The sequence below is a fragment of the Pholcus phalangioides genome, unplaced genomic scaffold (assembly GCF_987345545.1).
Source record: "Pholcus phalangioides strain wild (caught in Gottingen) unplaced genomic scaffold, Ppha-v1.0 ptg000015l_1, whole genome shotgun sequence".
Lineage (NCBI taxonomy): Eukaryota > Metazoa > Arthropoda > Arachnida > Araneae > Pholcidae > Pholcus > Pholcus phalangioides.
In genome coordinates, this window is record NW_028301608.1 from 784,576 (window position 1) to 807,648 (window position 23,073).

At 35.0% G+C, this 23,073-nt stretch overlaps 1 protein-coding gene across 3 annotated transcripts in view; it reads right to left on the bottom strand.

Annotated features, from left to right (window-relative positions):
• Window positions 1-16,851, bottom strand: part of LOC149075197 (uncharacterized) — a 75,880-nt gene extending 59,029 nt beyond the window's left edge. Inside the window, exons 1-4 of one of the 3 annotated variants that reach the window (XM_089242471.1) lie at window positions 16,800-16,851; window positions 10,716-10,867; window positions 6,971-7,021; window positions 3,665-3,737 (exon numbers count right to left, since the gene is read on the bottom strand). In XM_089242471.1, coding sequence (XP_089098597.1) covers window positions 3,665-3,737; window positions 6,971-7,021; window positions 10,716-10,837 — 246 coding nt within the window. In that variant the 5' untranslated portion in view covers window positions 10,838-10,867; window positions 16,800-16,851. Of the gene's footprint in view, window positions 1-3,664; window positions 3,738-6,970; window positions 7,022-10,715; window positions 10,868-16,648; window positions 16,668-16,728 lie in introns of those variants that run through there. The other 2 variants (XM_089242472.1, XM_089242473.1) reach the window with 2 other exon arrangements.
• Window positions 16,852-23,073: the final 6,222 nt, after the last annotated feature.

Here is a 23,073-nt window from a genome sequence, read left to right on the forward strand (position 1 = left end):
AACTTTTAACAATCATTTATTTTTTAACAATGTTGTTAGTAAACAGCTGAGAGATTATATATATATTAGTGTATATACATTTGTGAGACTTTTCTAACTCCAAAAAAATTTGTTTCCCAGGAACTTGGCTGTAGGTAGCTACGAAGTTATGTGAGGTTTTCAAGGTTACCAAGCAATTCTCCCAGAGCAAACAAAGGTAATTTTAATTCCTTGTATTTGACTTTGAGCAACAGTTTCCATTATTATTTTCATGTAAAATGAAATATTTCCATGCATGATTTAATGACATAAATTTTAACAATCATCATTTTCACTGATTTCATTTGTATCGACAACCCTAGTGGAACAAATACAGTCGAACCCGATTTAACACCACCATCCCACCCACAGAATTTTGACGTTGTATCAGATCATAATCATAATAGCGTTTCGGAGAGGCTGTATTACATAAATTCACATGTTTATTAAGAAATGTTGTATTTCAGTGTCTTATTTATATTGCACCATGAATAAAATAACCTATTTATACACATTCAATTTTAAGTTGAGAAAATTCATAAAAATTGTAAACTGTGCAATCACTTGAATATTTCTCAATATAAAACTCAACAGAAACATACTTCCCTCTGAAATTATTGTAATTTCAGCGACACATTTTATATGTGCAAAAACAAAATAAGCAAGGGGGAAAGGTGGCATTGTTTTTAGTCCATACCATATTGGTTTCTCTCGAGAAATATCTTGCTATGAGTAATTATCTTTATAATAATTTTTTCAGATACTATTGAAAGAACAACTGTTTTTGACATAATTGAATTGAGGAAATTAAGATAGACGATTTCTTAATGGCTACCTATACCACTCAAAATTTGACCAGTGCAAGTAAAAATATGTACTGTTGAAAAACTTGTCTTGGCTATATAAATGAGAGGGAGGACATTAAAAAAAAAACTTTTAGAAGCTTTACTAACTGAAAAGCAATATTAATTCTTTGAAAAACGTGTTATATTTACTGATAAGCAAATTTTGTGAATGAAAATATTAAAACAATATACTTGACGACAAATAATATCATACTTTTTAACTAGTGAGACCATACAACACTGCAAAATTTCTATTTTAATTTAAATAGGGGTTCCCCGATCCACAAGAGGTTGCTAAGGATGTGTTTTAGAGCAAAGCTGAAAGAGTAGAGTGAAAATATATAGTAAGCTGCGTGCCAATAGGTTTTTGCACTTCATCTGTCTGACCAAAATTTTAGGGTAGAAACATGGCTCGAAAAATTGAAAAAGGCGCGGGCCAAATTTTTTGGCAGCCAAGCATATTTTTAGAAGAAATAATCCGAAATAAAAAAAAATTATATTTAACTTTTTCAGCACTTAGTGATGATCTTCACATGTTGGAAGATTCAGACATAAACTCCAAATATTTTATGATCTGCATAGAAAATTTTAGGTGTCAGTATGAATTTTTTTTTTTTGCAATGTTGGCTCTTAAGATTTGCCAAGCCCTAGGTAAATACATCTAGACATGAACATGTGCATCTATGTGGAACGCCAGGCCTCCCTTGCAAAACACAGTTTATACATTTTGGATCCTACTGTGATAAAATGGTGGCGAGTCGATTCAATGTCGACTAAGTGCTATTGTGCACGAATTATCTCTACTTATACAACTAAAGACTGTGTTATAATTTGAAATAAAATATACAGTACATTTAAATATTGATAAGCATAATAAAAGTGTTTTTTTTCTTCCTCTTTTTAATTTCAGGTAAATCAACATTTGAAGATGCAGATGAAAATTTATGAATCTTAAAAAATTATATTCTTGAAAGATGTGATTACTAAGAAAAGTACAACCAATAAATTGTGATTATGATAACTCTCTATGAACATATGTTTGAAATAAAATGTTTTTGTATGACAAATCATGTGTGCAAGTTGTTATTTAATTCATGATTCTATTAATCAATTTCAATCAATCATTCATCTTCTAATCAACTCAAATGAAATATATTGTCAAAATGAAAGTTATCAGATGAAATTATTTGTTGGAAGCTAAATATGAAACAGATAAATTGATGAAAGATCTTTAATATAGACATATATATATTTTAAATATTGAAGTATTCACTTCCATTAACAGGTAAGTGCTCATTCATAGAAAATCGTGTTCTGATATTTTTTAATACTGAGGAGAAACCTATAGTTTAAAATATAGAACTACAATACGCAGCAAGGCAGTTAATTCTTTTAATTATAAATTATCAATAATTTAATATTTTAGTTGCTCCGAAAATAATTTGCAATTCATTGTTTCAATGAATTTAAAAGGAATAAAAATGGATAATAAAAAATAATTTTTAACAAATTGGTCTTAAAAAAAAGTGGCACTCAATATTAAAAATAGTATTCAGCTGGGGCCCCGAGGCGAATAGGGGGCCCAAAAATCTACAATTATTTTGCATAATAACCCTCTCAAGAAGAGCCCCCCCCCCAAAAAAAAGGGAAAGTCTGCCCCGGAAAGGCACACTACGACCATAGGCTGAACTAGTGCCGGTAACCTTAATTTAAAATTTTGCATTTTGTTGTAAGAATTTTCTTTTTTTCAAATTTTGATTTCATCAGTATGCGACCCGCTTATATGTAGCTGGGGTCCCAGATACTCGCTTTTTCAAGTATCCAAAAGTGGGATCCATGAGCTCGGACAAGAAAAATACCGAATCTTATTCTAAAAAAAGTCGCAAGATGAAAAATGCAACGTCTCATACGTTTACAAAATAATTAAACTAGCTGGCGATGTTAGAGTAAAAAAAATTGCAAAGCACGGGTGACAAAAATGTGTGGCGAGTCCCTCGGAAAAAAAAGTTTGTTTACAATCAGTTGTAAACATGAAATCGCTGCCACCACCCACTGCGGAAAAACGATTGTTAAATAATTAGTAGTAGTTGTAGGCTTCAAACGGCATCCCGATTGGTTAGCGATCTGTTACTCTCGAAACCAAAAATTTTCTCTCCCTCTAACTACTGTTTCACGTCACGTGACCTTAAGGACTGGTAGTTCATAGTACCTCTTAACTACTAGTAGTTGAAGCGGTCCTTAGCTGCAGTCCTCCGACCGGTAGTTCATTAGGACTAGTAGTTACTAAGGACTGCAGAGATAGTTCACCCCCTGGTTTTATACATGGCTAAAATGGCTAAATCCCTGGTCAAAATGAATGCAACCCTGTTTGCTAACAAAAATATTCTGATGCTTGTTAAAATTAAAAATTGATTTTAATTTAAAATTTAATATGAAAGAAACAGTAATAAAACTATCACTATCAGTTTTAAGACCATTTCAATGTATTTGAACAGTTTTGATCACTTTTGGCCAAAATTGCAACCCTTCTTATATACCAGAAGGATATCAAAACTATGCTTTACAGCTTTACACAAGTGAGAGGTTTGTCCACCACTGGATGTTACCATGTTTTGTCAAGGCAAGTTTCATCGTTTTGTTGATATAACAATAACTATGTTTCAAAATAACATGCATGAAAATGATATGTGCCAGTGCCATTATCGATAAAAGTTTGATTATTTACAGCAAAATCTGGAATTTTAACTGGCCAAGGGACTTCATAAGAAAATAAAAAAAAATTCAATAAATATAATGCTCACGTCTTTATGTAAAATATTCTGAAAATGAAGATACAACAGACAGTCTTTCACCACATTCAGCAATGCTTCAGCCCTAGAGTAGAAAATATACAATGAAACTAGAAATTGATTCCATACCACTTAATCATTAATTTTCATACGAGCAGTTTGTACAATGTATGAAGTTGAATCTGCTGATATGAAGGGTTTTCTGTGTATTGAAAAACTATTTCACAATCAAGGGTAAAAATAAAACCTATATTCTGAAAAATCAAGCATTTTTCAAACTGCAATTTGTTAGAGGTACTTTATGGGTACTGAAGAAATTGCTTTTAATCACTGATGGTCCCCATTTGTTAAGCCATAAGCCATTACGATAATACAGTTGACATTAGCTTTAATGCCACCCCCCGTCACATGGAAAACAGAATCATATTGGGGGGAGAGGTCATTATATTGAACTTTCGAAAAATTAGTTTTGCAAGAATATATTAATAAGTGGACGTAATAAAAAGTTATATTATTCATTTTTGTTATTGCATAAGCAGTTGCAGTGAAAATACATCAAGTTAGAAAATAACAATAAAATTGTTATAATTAATTGCATGCACGCACCTATACCAAATTCTCTAATATCAAGAGTCAAGATCAAAACTCAATTCTGAGAAATGAAAAATTTAGTGTATCTCTTTCCAAAAAACAGTCGAGGCAAAGCAGAGTTCAGACACCGTATTGGATTGAATGGTTTTTGTAGATTGTTATACAGTCGAATCCAGTTATAATGAACTCCAAGATCCAAGAGACTGATGAAATCACTTCGTTATAACAGAATTTTGTTATAAAGAAATTTTGATTTTTTTCAAATTTTAACATTCGTTTAAAAAATTTTATGGCAGCAGAATTTGATTCCGATGGGAAAAATACTTATTTAAGTTCTAGATAATAAAAAGAATGAAGTTAAATTTCAAAAATAAAGCAACTCAAACAAATTAGGCATTGAATTTTTTTTGCACAAGTTTTACTTACTTAACATAGTTGAGAAGTCTAGTCTTTTTTTCTATGGGACCCTATAACTCCTCCTCATAATCAGATCATCACCCACCACTCTGTCGCAACAAAGAGATAAGCAAGTGGCCTAAGAAGACCAGGAATATGCTGGAAAATACTATAGCTGCTGTTTGAATTCGAAATTCCAACTTGGTCCAATTTTTAAGAAATGCAGAAAGAATAGATGGAGATATGCCATATTGTTTTTATTTGCCCCAGCATCAATTTCAGAAATATTAAGTTTTCCTTTAATCGAAAACTGTTTCCTTTCGAGGTCACTGATTTTGAAACAGAAGAAATGTGAGACATTCATAACATATATAACACTGGCAGGTTTTATATGTTATGAACATATACAGGTTTTTATATTATTTCCTTTTTCATGCACCTAGACGTGCCAACTTTTGAAGAAATCCAGAGTTTCTCCCAAGGGGGACCCCCCCCCCCTGGCCCGGCACTCAGATTCGATCAAAAAAAAATTTACTTGTAAGTACGTCTTTTACACTTTTTTTTTCCGACCGGCTTTTCCATAAAATGACTCTTTAACCAAGGAGCTTTCTTTCCAAGCGCCTTGAAATCAAGTTATGCTGACGTCACACAGTATGCTCCCGGGAAGATAAGATGCCTTCATGTATAGGGGTTCTACGGGAAGGGAGCTAACGATCGTAGTTCAATGAAGGGAGAGAGAAAATTAGCTACCATGAACCGGTAAAGTTCTTCCTTGAAGAAAAGAAAGACACTGACAGCAGCAAAGTGTGCGAGACCGAGGTTTTTTTGCTAAAAAAAGTGGGAAAAGTGACCTGGGCCTGAAAATACGTAATAAAAGTGACTAGTTTCTAAAAAAGTGACTTTTAGTGAAAAAAGTGACCCGTGCCAAGCCCTGAAAACTATTTTTTGTTCATGTCCCGATATTGTTCTCATTTTAGAATGTCCACTCTGTTACGGTCATTTGGGAAATATATTTTTATTGCAGATTAAATCTGATAACACTTTTGAGCTCATTGAAAAATTTACTTTTAATGCTTAATCAACAATTTTGGATTTGACTTTTGCAAAATGACTTAATATTCACATTATGTCTTTAGTACCAGATTTTTCTGTCGGATGTCCACTCTGTTACGTCATTATCATAAATATATATAATTAAGATTTTTTTTTTCATCTATATCAGCATCAAGTGATGGTACATGAAGATATGCTTCAAAATATAAAAAAGTTTCCATCAATCATTAAAATTTATAATGAAAAAATAATAATTTGGGTTAGTTTGTCCACTCTGTTATGTCTTCCAAAAAAATGAAATTTATACCAACATCAAATTACCATTCAATTTTAACAAAAACTTTGAAATAAAAGAAAAATCATCCTGATGGTATAATATACAGCTGAGTAAGTCCAGTGTCCACTTTGACCAGATTTTAATAACTTTACCAGACCAAAATTCAAACTACAAGGGATTGGGCGAGTGTTTATAGAATTTGGTCATAGGACGGCCGTTTTTTAAAGGTTATAAGAGGAGTTTCTGGGTCACCTATCACATTTTGTATATCATTTTTGAGAAAATAAAAGTGTATTTGCATGGCCTATTTAGAATATTTGAAACATTTTTCTCTCAGTTAAACATTTCTGTGTATTCATTAACAATGGTGTCCACTCTGTTACGGGAAGCATTTTTTCAGTTCACTTGCAGACAAATTTAGGAACACTTCAAACTAAGATGTTAAATTATAAATTACGAAACCATTGCCTGTCAGAAATAAAAAATTCATTTTAAGTACCTGAATTTATGTAAAAAATAAACTTTTCCACGTGCTATTTTGAAAAAATCATGAAAAACAATCAAAACAACAGAAAAAAGGTCAAAAAAATTTTTAATTGTTTTTTTTTTTCCAGCATATGTGTAAGAAATAAGCTGATTTCATTATTTTAAGAGATAAAAACAGCAGAAATAATCATTTTTTTAGAGCAATATTTGTTGTTGTAACAGAGTAACTGAATCTCAGACTGAAATCCATGATTTTCAGTCATCAAACCCAAAAAAATAAAATATTACAAAATAAAAGTGAAAAATATTTAAGAAATATTAAACTTGAAGTTATTGGCTATAAGATCATTTGAGATCAATTTTATTTTGAAAACACATTGACCCATATATCTGCCTTCATATAAGTAGTCAAGAACAATTTTCAATAAAAAATTTAATTTAATCAGAAAAACCTTCTTAAGCTTCTACCAAAATCGAATTGTTAAAAAAAATTTCAAAACTTTATTATTACTCACCTATCAGTATCATGTTCTTTAAAAATGGTATCCAGTTCCGATTTCACTGGCCTGAAAAAAATTATTTTTAATTAAAGCAGATACATACATTTGAAATTTTATTCTTCATAAAAGGGCATAATTATGACAATTTTTTTATACTTGAATGGATCAATAATATAATGCATAAATTTTTTTAAAAAAAAGTTGTAAAAAAATTGAAAGTAGAGATTGATAAAAAAGCAAAAAGCAAATCTGGATTTCAACATGTCCTGAATTCATAGGTGCCAACGCTTGACTTAAGCCACAAGTCACTTAATTTTATAGCCGTATTAAAATCTTCCATTTGGAAACCAGATTTTTTTCAATTTTTCCTATCTTTATAGAGAAATCCTCAAATTGTGAAGAAAATGTGTGAGAAATCCTTTGCAAAAATGATAAATTGCTATAAAATTCTCAGCCTTTGTGTTCTAGGCTGACCATGTTTCCTTGAGAAAAATATGGGAAATTGGTATTTTAAGGTATCTGACTACCTTTCTTGTCACTTTTCTTTAAAATTACACTGAAGTGAACTTCAATAATATTATTTGGGATCAAGTGCCCCAAAATGGCAAAAACAATTAGAAATTTTAGACTGAAATTTTCTATAATAAAGTTGTTTCTAATATGTGTAGCTATAGTTGTTTCTAATTTTATGAAAAATTCATGCAATATTCAAAACATGATTGCAAAAAATTCTATGAATGGAATTTTTTTTTATTTTTACAGTATATTTCGCTAGTAATGGTGCAGGTTATGAACTAAAAGTTAAAGGATTGCATATGGTATGCTCATAAGTTACACTAACATTTATAAATGTATGTGTTAAGTTTTTTAAATTTCATTTGACATACTATACATAAACATTGTAATTAGGCAAATACACGTGATAGACCTTAGATTTCAATTCGTAACCTTAACAATATACAGCAGAATATGATATTAAAATTTCAAAATGATACAATGAATAGATTTTTAGAAATCATGTTTCAAACTCAAGTAAAATGTCAAAAATAACATTCTTCGTAAAACATGTTTAAAATTTTTATTCGCTTATTAATATAATACAACGCCACAACAGGCAAAATGCCCAACGAGGTGGCTGATAAAAAGATGCCCATAAAAGATGTCATTACTTGCATATAAAAACGTGACATTAAAGTGGATGTAACTTCAATTCTAAGCGTTATATAAACAAAAGAAGACCTGCTTTGGAATGACAACACACGGGGCTTTCATAATAAAAATCAATACTTGACGTTTTAAATGTAGTCAGATATCTTAAGTGGAAATAGTCAATTGTTGTCAAATATGATGCCAAAACTGAGCAAAGTTTCCAATTATTGGCCTAATAACATCAAAGATCCCACAGAATTTTGTCATTATAATCAAGGTGTCGTTACAACAGAGGTTGGCATTTTAAAGACTAGGTATAAAAAATATAATGCAATGAAATGCAATGCATGAAGCCTCCATATTATGCAATATGCTAGGCATTAATTATAAATAAACTAAGCTTTGTTTTGATGAAATGACTAGGGCCGCCAAAGCAGAATATTCCGAAATCTGCAATGTACGTCGTAGAACAATCAGTCAGCCAATAGCTCGTTGCAGAAAAACTCAAAACATTCTGACTTGGGCTTGGATTTTTATTACCTAAAGATGAAACACATCATTACTCTGATAAGTTTTTTAACCTATTAGCAATGGCGTTTCATCTTTTCATCTTTAGGTCATAAAAATCTGAGCCGTAAGGACGACATACCTGTGAAATGTACAATTTGAAGAAAATATATTAAATTTTATGCAATCCTTAGTAACAAAAAACTAAGCACTCTCAATTGATATCAAATTCACTGATTAATTTTTCCATAGATGACATCAAATTCATTAATTGATATTAAATTTATCTTTCAAAGTGAGAATCTTTCTCCCTTTTATCATCCATTTACACATGGCCCCCACAAGAGTGGGGCTGACAGGGCTCAGGACGATTATCATTTTTGGTTTTCATGGTATAAATTCACCATAGATAGACCCATGAAACATTTGACTTAGGACCCATTGAAGATCTCAGCCTAGGGGATCTGCTCCTAAATGTGGATGCCATGCCTTTCCCACAACCTCCAGTTGAACTGCACATGCACTGATTACTTGTCAAAATGAGTAAGTGGTGAAAGCTGATTCCTGCTGCACTTGCGATTGTCAAAAATGAAAAAAATAGGGTAGGCTGTGTAGACATGGCAAGTTTTGACAACAATTTTTTTGAGCCTTGAATAGCGTGGTAGGTACTAACATAATGAGATTATGTTAGTACCTACCACGCTACACAAGGTACTAACATAATTTCATTATGTTAGAACTGTGTAGTACCATAATGAAATTTTGTACTAACATAATTTCATTGTTAAATTTCAAATTTACTGAGGTACTAACGTAATGAATCATTATGTTAGTACCTCAGTAAATAAATTATGTTATAAATGTCATAATCTAATGATATTTGACAATATAATTGGCTTTGGAATAGCTAACAAATGATACCAATGTTGCCTATTTTCGTTGTGAACTGCTCAAGATATAGCAGAAACCAATTTGTTATGAATCAGGGCAGTGGGCCTGATATGCAGACGGGAAGATATATTAAAACTGGAGTGATATTATTGGATTTGTATTTGCAATGTGCATCTAACAATACCATCGCTTTTGACTTGCGTTGCATTTACTTGCTTTTTACTTACATTACATAATTCCTGAGATATGAGCGTTTAAAGAATTTTGTCATGCAACTTTTTGTGAATGCTCCCAGAATCGTCAAATGATTTAAAAGTCATATTCACATCAAAAACTGATAAAAAAACATCAATATCCCCCCTTTGGGTTGAAACATCGAGCTTTGATACAAAACACTTTCAGGTTAACCATTATTTAGAAAAACACTTCAGATAGACAGGGACAATAAATTTGTTGGAGCCATTGAGGCAAAATAGCCTCTGCCGTATTCATTAAAGTTGGTGGTCTTTTTTCAGACATTTCTTCAAACAAAATACAAAGCTTGAAGAAATACTGAATGCAGATCAGAGATAATGATAATGGAGCCTGATCCATGGGAAGATACCATATAGTTTGCTTATAAATAAAAGCACCATCAATAGAGACCAATCACTTATAGGAGCAGTATCAATATTCCTACATAGAATGTAATATTATCCTGAATCTATTCTTTTTCCTTAACTTTCTTCTTTCCTTCTGGGAAAAAAAAACCAGATTCACGCTACAGAAAAGGAATTTCCATGTTTTCTTTTTACTATCAACATGGCTTGGCCTTCAAGATAGTTTTTCGAAAAATAATTCAGCAGAGGTGAAAATTCATTGATTTAGTACAGAGAATGCAAGAATTTTTTTTCTTCCTTGGGATACAGTTTTTCGAGGTAGAAAGGTTTGACTGTATTCCTATGACGTCACTCAGAGTAAGAGTAATGCGAAGAAGAGTTGACTCCTGAACATTTTATCGAAGAGCTCAGTGGAACATAAGTGGTCTGCAAGCCACACACATACGCCAAATGCCCTTATTTAAGATACTGTTTAACAATTTCAAAAATTTAAATGACATACTAATTACAAAAAAATTGAAATCGTTACTTGAAAATTCCTATTTAGTTTGTAATGTAATGTGCTAAATATTTGTAAAAAAATAAATAAGGTAAGTTTTTTGTCCCACACATACTCAACGAAAGATTCCAAAGCATCTTCAACAGCTTTCTCATTGCTAAAAGTAAAAGTCTTTTGCAATTGTGAATGGACGTCCTCATACCAAGGAAATACACTAAACTTCTTTTCTAACTTCATTGTTCATATGCCGTTTCTTCTGTTGTTGCCCTAAAAAAATAAAGATTATATCAAGATTTATAGCAGATCATACACACATAAAAAAAATCCTGAGTAGCATCTCTCACTTCCCATTATTTGGAATTTAAATTATGTGCAGGGGTCTGTCCAGCTGAAATTCATGTCTGTTTTCCAGAACCTTCACAAAATTCCGGATCTGCAAAACCAACCCTTCACAAAATAAAAATTAAAGAAATTATTAATTTGTCATTTCATTTCTTTTGTGAAAAAATTAACTACAGTCGAAGCTCGTTATAACAACCATTTCATTATAACTGGTACGACGGGTTCGAAATATTTCTCTATTTCAGTGATGTTATTTTTTTTTATCCAATATGACGACGGTAAATATCATTCAATTGATTACAACGACCAAACAGTGAGAGGCTAGCTCCCTAACCACTCGACAACCAGGTGGCAAAAATAATATATTTTTCACATTTAGGTATTTATTAATTAATGTGTCAATAATTAAAATATGAATCTTATTATCTCTTATTTACTTGTATTACATCATACAAGTTGAAAAAATCATATTCATGTTATTCAAAATTGCTTGAAATATCGAAAGTATCTGATTTAAATTGGTTTTGGCCGTAATATAGTATTTTCCTAAGTGAAATGTAAATATATTGTTTTTTTAATACATTTTTATTGCGATATTGTAACAAAATGGTTTTTTTTTGTATTTCATCAACACAATACAAAATGATTTTTTTAACTTTTGATATAATGACCTCCCAACATAACTGTCATTTTCTGTGCAGGGGGAAACAAGAGTCATCTGTAGCTTGTTTTGCTTTTTATGAAATTAATGATTTTCATAAAAACAAGCCCCATTAAAGAAAAGGTCTGAATAGACCCATGGTCAGGGGTTGCTCCAGGAGGGACGTACAATCTGAGTTGAAATGACTCACAAAAAAAACTTTCTTGACCATAAAAATGTGGTCGTATCGATTGGGAATGAATGAATGAATGAAAGAAAGGGCTCTGCCACTCAACTTATCCCATTGCCGAGATCTATTATCTCTTCCAACCCAGCTTCTTGGCAGAGCTTGAAACAAAGTGTGTGTACCTAACAGTCTGAATACCTATCTAGTGTCAGATTTTTCAGTGTTGCCATCTCTCAAATTGTGAGTGAAATGCAATTATTGAATATTTGTACCATTGTCGGCCTATTGCTTTCTGCAGCGACACTTTTTAACAGGTAAGATCAGCTTGCATTTGGACCTCAAAGTTGGAAACAGCAGAAAACCAACTTCAGCTGAAACCTGTAACATATCCATAGATCCCTTGCGTAAAGGTCCAAAATACCACTGAAATACTGATGATGTACTAATGTTTCAATACTGTGAAAATATGTGAATGACCTCTATGATGTCTGATTATTGTTGTATACAGGCAGCAGCTATATTGCAGCTTGTGAATGAAGCTGTGCTTGCAGTTACTTCTGTTCCTGCATCGCATTTGGCAGTTGGCTGGGGAATTAATCCAATACGTCTTAATAGTCTGCTGAGGCACATACGGCAGTCCAGATGTTTTTAATCATGAACTAAAATCATATTTAAGCTTGACAGCAGATACGAAAGAATTTTATCACCAGCGAATACCTGTATATCGGCAAGCAAACAATGCCGGCGACATCATGACAAACAATTTGCAGACAAAAGGTAATCCGTACATTGAGATAAAGCCAATTTTGGTTAATTATAAATTTAGTTTTGATTCAATTCAATAAGTGGAAAAGGTCTCGTTCCCCGATGAGGTTTCTTGCTTTCTAGGTCACTCCCATGCACCTCAGGGGCATTTGAACATGTTTTAAACATGTGGGTGCTCATCTATAATACAGTTCAACCCTGTTACAACAAACTCCAAGGGACCAGAGAAATCATTTCGTAACAAGATTTTGTTATAAAGTAATTCCATATTTTTAGATTGTTCCTATGTAAACTTATCAGGGAGATTAGAAAAGTTTTTGTTAAAATGAGTTTTTTTTGCTATAACAGTATTCGTTAAAACGGAAATTGACTGTATAGGAAATTTTGATTTCAGAATCAGTTTTGGAGGTGCTCAGACCAACGCCACAAATTTCTGTGGGTGCAGCACCCCTGGCTATTGTTATTGCATAATATGGAACAGCTTTGGTATAAGGGACATGCCGAATTGGCGACTTTTTTTCCGACGATAAGTTGCCATCGTTGGTGCGCTCTGGTTCGTTGTTGTTCTGCTGGGTTGTCGTTCCAGAATGTTCTATCCTATTCTAAAGCTGTTCTGAATTCTGCCAGGTGGTGGCACTGGTTGTTTTTCCGTGTTCCTAGCACGTCTTTCAAACGGATGTCTTCTCCCTTTTTTTCCAAATGACGTCACCTTATAGCATTTCTTAAATGAGTAATCCAGGGTTTGGACAGGACACATGGCTATTTTTTTTTTTTACTGTCTTAAACTGTACTTAATCCCAAAAAGACAAATACAAATACAACGCCACAACAGGCAAAATGCCCAACGAGGTGGCTGATAAAAAGATGCCCATAAAAATATGGATGTCATATATTTCCAAAATATAGCAACCCAATTAAAAATTCAATTAACAAAAATGGATAGCTTCTCGATTTACCCCAACATGTTTATCGTATTTCTTTTTAAACGTGTCAATTGTGTTACAATTTACTACCTCCGGGGGTAAGCTATTCCATTTATTAACAGCCCTATTACAGAAAAATTCCCTTCGACACCATACTCTCGCATTGTCCCTCACCAATTGATAGTGGTGTCCCCTTGTAAAAGCAGTCGATTGGCGGTGTATTAAAACTTCATGGTACATCCTATCCATCCGATTGAAAATTTTGAACACTTCGATCATATCTCAACACCTGCGTTCATCCAATGTAAACATATTCAAAAAATAAAGTCTTTCTTCATAACTCAAGCCCGGTGTGCCAATAAGGACACGCGTAGCTCTTCTCTGCACCCCTTCAACCAAGTCTATGTCCCTCTGTAGGTATGGTCTCCAAAACCTTACAGCATACTCCAGTCCAGGACGAACTAAGCCTCAAAAAAACGGAAGAATGACTTTAGGAGAATGCGAAGAGACTTTTTTGAAAATGAGACCACAAGCATTCTATTCGTTTTTTTGACCACCGCTGAACAATGTCCAGAAAACCTAAGTTGCTCGTCAATGAGAATTCCCGAATCGGTGACCCTACTTGAATCCGGGATAGTGACATATTCAACTCGTAAGAGAACCGTGGGTTGTTCGAACCAAAATGAGCGACCATTATCAATGCTAAACGTCATGCTCCATTCATTTGCCCATGCTGCAGCCCTGTTTAAGTTGGTCTGGAGCAACTCCCTATCGCTTTCATTCCCGATTACTCCCATTAGCTTCACATCATCTGCGAATTTACTAGTAATCCCATCGATACCCTGATCGAGTTTATCGATAAAAAGTGAAAAAAGTATGGGGCCAAGGACGCTTCCTTGAGGAACTCCACTTGTGACGTCTGTCCAACCAGAGAACTCCCCGTTCACCATAACTCGTTGCGACTTATCTCTTAACCACGATTCTATCCAATTCAGCAAGTTGTCCCCAATTCCAATCTCGTGTAAACGCTTCAAGAATTTGCCATGTTGGACCCGATCGAATGCCTTAAAGTACAACATATGACACAGTAACCAATAGATTTAATTTTACTGAAAGTAACACACAAAAACTAATTTAAAATTACAAAATTAATTACTCGACTATAAAACCTAACTTTTTCAAAAAAAATTTAAATTCAGTAAAAGCACAATAAGCCATCCTTAACTGTCACAAACTCATCCACAACCTGTCTTTAAATACCAAAATATGACATCACAGCAAATACACTTTTCTTTGGTTGTACTTTTACACTCTAAAAACTGCCTAAACGATCTTTGACAGTCCAAAATGTGAAGCACAGGGTTGACAAGGTTTCAGACCAGGGTTGGGGTTTTGGACGTTCGAAACTGGTTTTGGACAGGACACGCGGGATAAACTGTCCAAAACCTCCAAGTTTCAAAATGTTATGGATTTTGTATTAGATTTTTTTTTTTCATGATACTACCATATTAAAAAAATACAAGCAGAAAATAAAACTAAATAAAATATTTCAAAAAGGTGTCATTTGTTTTTTTCCTAAAGTAAATTGTTTCACCAAATTGATGGTTTTAAGTTGGAAATCTGATAGTAAATTGATATCACTCATATAAATGTTTAAATAAACGCTGTTTCAAATTTTTTAGTTTGTTATAAATGTTATTTCTACTTCACATCTTATTTTTCATGTATTATTATGAAGCAGGTACTGCATTTAGGATGGTGCTTGTCCAAAACCCTGCCGAAATCTGTCCAAACATTTATATTTAAAAAATACATTATATTGAAGGTACCAAAAGCACATAGCTACAGTTATAATCATTGCATTATTATGAAACCAGACAAATATTATTTTTTATTAGATAGTAATATAATGATGTGAATATATATCAATGGTGCAAATTGTTCATTAAATTGTTTATTTGATGCAAATTGTTCTATTTTGACTTTTCAAACTTTTTCTTTAAATTTTAAATTGATCTTTCTAATTTACATTCTCAATTTTTAAAAACTAATTATAAATAGAGGAAAATATCTGAAGAAAATAAGGCTACTATGTAGCACCTACTCATGACTAACAAAAGAAGAAAAGAATTTCACAAACCACTGATTACGCCTATATGATGATAAAAGACTTCAAGACCCAAAGTTTTTGTTAAATTTAAATTGCTCCTCTTGTGAGGCTAGGAGCTAATATTTCACCAAATAAATTCAAGCTATATTTACAATTCTATCATATGGGGGACAGCAATATGAAAAACACTGGAAGAAGGCTTATCAAAAGACTGAAAGAGTATTTTCAAATTTTGTTATCTTAGAAATCATCTTGGCACAGATAGGGCAGCTAAATTAGTTATGGGGTATCGAATGTTAAAAGGTGCAGCTGCGCTAAATATGTTAGCGCGTTATAAATACTAGTAAATGTACCATATCATAGTGCAAAAGTAAGACTAAACCAAGTTTGACATATACAAGCTAGCATTGCCAAATTAAATGACATTTTAGTCCTAAAATTTAGTATTCTGATCGCTAGATATATTTCAATGTTATGCGCAATAAGAGTATCATTTTGAGCATCAGTGGTTATCTGGATAATATAATAATAACAGAAATCAACATTACATACCTCCCATACCTGATGTAATAAACTTTTTTAAACACTTATCTGTTGGGAACAGGCCTGATATCCCCACGTTATAACAACCATTCCATATAACGACCAGTGGGACAAGTTGCAAAAGCTTTTGCGTAATGACTACCTAGTGTTTTTTCTTCACATAAAACGGTCACCCAAAATTACGTTCATTTTCATTGAAACAATGGGAGTCGTTATAACAAGCAACAATTGTACCACGACTTTCATCCGACTGTCCAACACCTCTTTAAAACTATACATAAAAGGTTGGAAAAATTGAAAAGTGTTTGTATGAACAATTATGTGACTAATAGTAATTTGTTATACAAATTTTATCAGCTTTAAACCAACTTGACGAAAATCACTTTCAGATAATTTTAGATGTTTTTTTTCGGACAGATTTCAGACCATCGGTTTTTCAATCTGCTTGAAGCTTTTTCAATATACCTAACATCATTAAAAATGTTGATAATTTTCCCAAAAAACAATCTCGAATATATATAAAAACGTGTCAAATAACCGGCACATTTTCGAAATAAATTTCAACTCAATAAATAGCATTTTAACCACTAATAGTGAGCGAAAATAAGTAAATATTACTGTTATGAATGAAATAAATGGTAATGAAATGCCCGTGATACGGCCAGTTTTGCGATAAAACAAATAATTACCGTTGAAAAGATTGAATCGAGCACCACGTTATTTACAATAAAACGAAGTGATGATGATGATGATGGTTATTTACACACCTATAAAAGTGCACTTAAAAGAAAAAGTATGTTCGTGCCAATGTAGATTTAATTATTTATTTTTCAATTTATATCTTTCAACAGATTTTTAATGTAGATGAAAATTTTAATTTTGTCCCTTGAGAAACAAAAATGGTTGTTTTCTTCCTACTTGTGTTTTTGTGACCATACCATGCAATTCATAAAACAGGACAAATCTGGAAAAAAAAACTGGAACTTAAAAAATCTTTCCCAGAGGGCATTACAGAGCCACTAACCAGGGCCTTAACTATGCTGGAGCAACCCATGGAGGAATGAATAATTTTCTTGGAAGCAAGCAACCGGGGCACTATGCCATTGGGCCCCACAAAATTTGTACTTGTTTTCATAGGCGTACGCAGAATTTTCTCTCGAAGGGGGTTTCAGATTTTTTTTCCTTCTGAGGGGGGTTTATTTTTTCCCTGCAAAATAACACTATAATCTTGGCTCAAGGAGCGGTTAGAACCCCCCCCCCACCTCCCTCTTACGCCAATGCTTGTTTTGCATAACAATAACCCTTTCAAGAGGGGAGGGGGGGCCCCAAGGAAAAGCCACGCTACGGCTCCGCCACGAACTGCATGAAAATGTCTGAATCAATAGTTCCCAACCATTTTAAGGCCATGCCCCACCAAAGCATCTCTGAAATACCGATGTCCCCCCCCCTTATGTCATGATATCTCCCCCCCCCCCCCCCCGCGAAACTTAATAGTTCCATTAAAAACTCCCCCACCAAATGTAAGAACTATTATTTTATTTTTTGCTTTACTTCCTTAAATTATAAAACCAGGGTCTTTGCCGCCCCCCTCCCATTTCTGTCTACTTTTACTTAATCAAAAGCAGTGGTTTTCTTGATCGGGGGTCCGTGAGCTTGGATGAAAAAACAATTAACTCATTGTTTTTACATCGCTTTACAAAGCAGTGGCGGATCCAGGCAGGAGCAATGGGGTGATCGCTCCTCCCAAGAGCCTTCAAGCAAACATATAATTCCGGTTATCTCATTTCTTTTATTACAATATGCAATCTTATATACAAGCCTGCCGTTCGGAATCGGCAATAAATTGTAGGTTCCGGTCTAATTAGCCCTCGTGTGCAGAAAATGACCGTGGTGCGACAAAAATGATCAATGATCACTCTCTTTATTAATCCTTAATTTTTTTCTTCTTCTTTTTTTTCTCAAATTTCCTTTCGCTGAAATTTGTGCACCATAGGAAGTGTGACCTTCTGCTTTCTTATGGTGGTCTTAAGAGAATAAAAGAAGAAATAGCCGGAGAAGGGTCAGTTGTATTCTCGCCAAAGATAGGTTCTGTAGGGATGCGATTCGGAAGACACGCTGTCTTTCCGGCGTAACTCACCCATACATATCCGTAGCGCCTAATGCAGGGCCGAAACTAGGAGGGAGCAGGCGGGTCTCATGCCTCGGGCGATGGACCAGAGGGGGCGCAAATTTTATTCACTAACCTCTCCTTCAACATAACAGGGGACCACCAAAATGCGCACTTGCCCCGGGTGACCAAACATCTAGTTGCGGCCCTGGGCACATGTGTAATTTTTTGCGAGGGAGAAGAGCAAATGTACACCCTTCAGTTTTCTTGGTAACGCACAATGAAGCATAAGGCATCGAATAAGATGAATCATCCATTTTCATTTTCCCCCCCTTTTTTGGCTTCAGTCCATAGACGTGCAAGCTTGAGGTGGACTAAAAATTGGCAGGATCTTTGAAGAAAAGCTATTTTCATTTTCCGTAAGTGAAAATTTTAAAGTTTTAAAATAAATGGGTGAAGAGAATAAATTCTACGACTCTTGTAGCACATCTGGAGGTTTCCCCACAAGGAATGAAGCTGCATTCTCTTACGGATTAATAATGACATTAGCAAAGGCCCAGAGGCGCATTTATGATTTGGCCGCTTGCGGGCTACATGAATTTTGCCACCTTTTCGTAATTCTAGTCCAATTTTCTTGACTGTTCTTTCCTTGAATTTGCCATCCTGTGCAATAGCCCGCTTGGCCTCCCTCCACCTGTACACCTGTGATTCTAAGTCACTCTTTTGGTCACTCCCATACTCACACACTGTTTAAGTCACTCATTTTGTCAGTCACATTCTTGCACACTGTTCTGGTCACTCACATGATTTCACACTGTTTAAGTCACTCATTTTGTCAGTCACATTCTTGCACACTGTTCTGGTCACTCACATGATTTCACACTGTTTTGGTCACTCACGTGCTTGCACACTGTTTTGGTCACTTACATGCTTGCACACTGTTTTGGTCACTTACATGCTTGCACACTGTTTTGGTCACTTACATGCTTGCACATGCTCTAGGTCACTTTTTTTCATTGCTCACTGACATGGTTCCTTGCTGGGTTACTCTTTTGATCATTTACACATGCTGTAGGTTATTCTTATGGTCATTCACAAGCTTCCACACGCTCCAGATCACTCTTTTGGTCATTGACATGCTTTCACACTCTCTAGGTCACTCTTTTGGTGATTCGCATGCTTTCCCGCCCTCCAAGTCACTCTTTTGGTGATTCGCATGCTTTCCCGCCCTCCAAGTCACTGTTTTGGTCATTTAAAAGCTTGCACACGCTCTAGGTCACTCACTTACCTAATTTCTCGCTCTGTAGGTCATTCTTTTGGTCATGCACATGCTTGCACAAATTCTAGGTCACTATTTTGGTCATTCACAAGTTTGCATATGCTCTAGATCATTCTTTTGGTCATTGACAAGTTTCCACACTCTCTAGGTCAGGCTTTTGGTCATTCACATGCTTGCACGCCACACTAAGTAACTCTTTTGCTCACTCACGAACTTGCGAATTACCTAGATCACTTTTTGGTCACTCACTGACCCAACCTTTAGCTATCTAGGCAGAGGTGGATTTATTGAGGAATAAATCCACCCCTTCTGAACTTGCCACCCTGGGCTATGGCCCGCTAAGCCCCATTTAAATACGCCACTGCAAGGGTCCTCACAGGGTGAGGCTAACAGGGCTTTTCTTATCATTTTTTTATTTTTAAGTCTATAAATTCACTATAGTGGGGCCTAAAAATACGAAAAATCTCAGCAAAGCCCCGACAAAAACATACCCCTAGCTCTTCAGCCCTGCTTCAGAAGGTGGGCTTTTGAACATACAGCCTCTCTATAATATCTGAAAATATAGGTCTCGGCCCAATCCAATAATTTGAAGCCTTTCAAGTGCAAATAAATAAGCACCTAGATTAAATTGCAAGTGGATTCCGCTTATAACATTTCTCCAAAAACAGTCATAAAAAACGTTATAGGCGGAAAAACGCTTTATACGGGACATATCAATGAGTATTAGTGAAAGATGGGATCACGAAAATGAATCGTACTCTAAGTGGGAAAAGGTTCTAAGAGTAGTGCCGCGACCAGATGCTTGGTCAGCATTTTGCCCTCCCCCCCCCCGTAAAAAAAGATGAAATACGCCTGTGCTATAACCCGCTTGCCTCTGCCCCACTCCTGCAAGTACACATGCGTTAAAGTCACTCTTTTAGTCATTCACATGCTTGCACACTGTTTTGGTCATTGTTGGGTTACTTGTATACGATCTAGGCAATGCTGTCTCAACGCATGACTCCCCCACTGGCAGGGACCTCAAGTGCAGGGAGGGCTTGTGAAAATGATATCTGGTTAAAATTTTCTAAAGTAAACATGTCTCGTTAGGTGGAGGGCCCTTAAAAAATCAATTTGCCTGAGGGCCCAGGATGCGCTTAATAAAGACGGCTATCTCTTGGCCACTCACTGAACCGGTCCCTCCCTCTGTAGGCCACTCTTTGATCATTCACATGCTTACTCAGGCTCTAAGTCACTCTCTTGCTCAGTAACGTGCTTGCAAACTCTCTAGGTTGCTCAATTGGTTACTCACTAACCTATTCACTTGCTGTCTGGGAAAAGGTGGATGTATTGAGGGTTATACAAATTTCACCGCCCTTCTCCCACTCTAATTTTCTTGGCCACCCACTCCTCAAATTTGCTGCCCTGGGTTATAACCCACTAATCCCCTCTGTAAATGGGACACCGTCTTCAGTGGCGGGGCTTGCGGGTTTAAAATCTGAGTGTTGCAGGAAAAAAAACTGAAAAAATAGCACCAAAAAAAATATGCAGATCCGATTTGAATATTTCTGGAACTACTAGAGGTACGAATTATTAGTGCAGAGTAGACTCTCGCTAATATGGCACATATCACACCAGGATATGCTGGGTTACCGAAATCGCCGAATTATTGCAAATTGATTGATAAAGCCTATTTAAATAATATAAACTTCTGCTCATAGACATGTTATGATATGTTTTCCTCTTCTATGCTCGAAGAAAACAGGACTAAGAACATCAGATTACTGGAGGGATTATTGAGGGTCTATCTCTATACGTAGTAGTACGGGATACTTTATTTGAAGACAAAGAACATGAGTTTTCGACGCAAAAATTTTCATAAATCGAGTGTACAATGCTTAAAACGTTTAATGAATTTTCTTGATTTTATCGTCTGGTTTGAAAATTATAAGCGGTAAATGAGGAAGTTAAAAGGTAATATTTGTGAATATAGCCATGGCATCAATGGACAAAAACTTAGTGTTTTTACTGTAGTGTTTCTTTCCATTAAAAGAGAGGATACAATTTTGGTGTGACAAAATTTTCTTTGAATTTCTATAATCATTCACAGAAAGACAAATTAAAGACAATGACATAACTTCTAGGTTGGGGTCATGTAACCCGCTGCAATAGCGGTGCATAAAGACAAATTAACTGTCCAGAACGTGAATAATTGAAAGAAGAATGCTTAATGTTCCCTAAACAAACAGCCATGTCTCCAAAGCTCATTCGTGAACACCAAAAGTTGTTGAAGTGAACGGAGCTTAGCTGTGGACGCTTGAGCAGTGGTTCCCAGCCTTTCCTGAGCGTACGCCAAGCAGATCAAGGGTAAAGACTAAACAAGGTACTGAGCGAAACGAGCAGAGACCACAGAGGGGCCCACCTGAGGGTACCTCGTGGATAGAAACAAAGTCCTTTTGGTGAGGTCCAGTGCTGGGTGACAAGTACTGAGCTGATATGAATAGAGTACGAGCCAAGCAGAGACAACTGAGGGCCCCTCATGAATGGGCCGACAAATAAATGGAATACCGAGCGACACAAGCAAAGCCCACAGAGGAGGCCCACCTGGTAGGCCCCTCATTAATGTAAGCGAAGCTCGTTTAGCCAGTCCCAGCGTCGACACGCAAAATGTGAATATATGTAACAAACTACCCTATGCTGTACAGAAACCGAAACTGTCTTATCATGGACCCTAAACAAAAGCTGCGCCGTTTAGGTTCAGCTTTTTTTTTCTGATAGCATGTGGCCATTTGAAGTTTGAGCGATCACATACATTTTTCGCAAGCACAGTGCAACCCGTTACGGGTAAAGGGATTGTCATCATGTGTAGGTAGTACATAGTTAATTTATAACTGCTTTCTTTTTGTGTGGCGGGGTTCGGATTGATTATTTTTTCTTCAAATATTCAAGAAATGTTTCTATTAAACAAGGTATCTGGTATACGAGGTAGCTCAGAATTGGTTTCCTCTGATTGATCGAAATCCTTATTTTATTCATGTTATTTTACGTAATTGTTATCGAAGCGTCGTAAAGAGAAACATTTAATACGTTCACAGGAATCAAAAAATTACATTAATAAGGAAAGTATCTACCTACTTGGACATGAAAAGTACATACGGAGATGTATTTATATTTGTATATATTGTTTTGTTGATAGAGTTACAAAATATAGAGTTGCAAAGCCGGTCATGCAAATATCAAGCAGATACCGGATACAGATTATACAAATCTATGCACCAACAACAAGCTATTCTGAGGAAGAAGTAGAAAACTTTTATGAAGAACTAACGTAACTAACTTTGTGTAACTAACCTCCTTTGCTTCTATGATCACGTGACTAAGGCTTTGGGTAAGAGCAGAAATGTAGACGTTGTTTACCTTGACTTCCAGAATGCATTCGATCGGGTCCAACATGGCAAACTCTTGAAGCGTTTACACGAGATTGGAATTGGGGGCAACTTGCTGAATTGAATAGAATCGTGGTTAAAAGATAGGTCGCAACGAGTTATGGTGAACGGGGAATTCTCTGGTTGGACAGACGTCACAAGTGGAGTTCCTC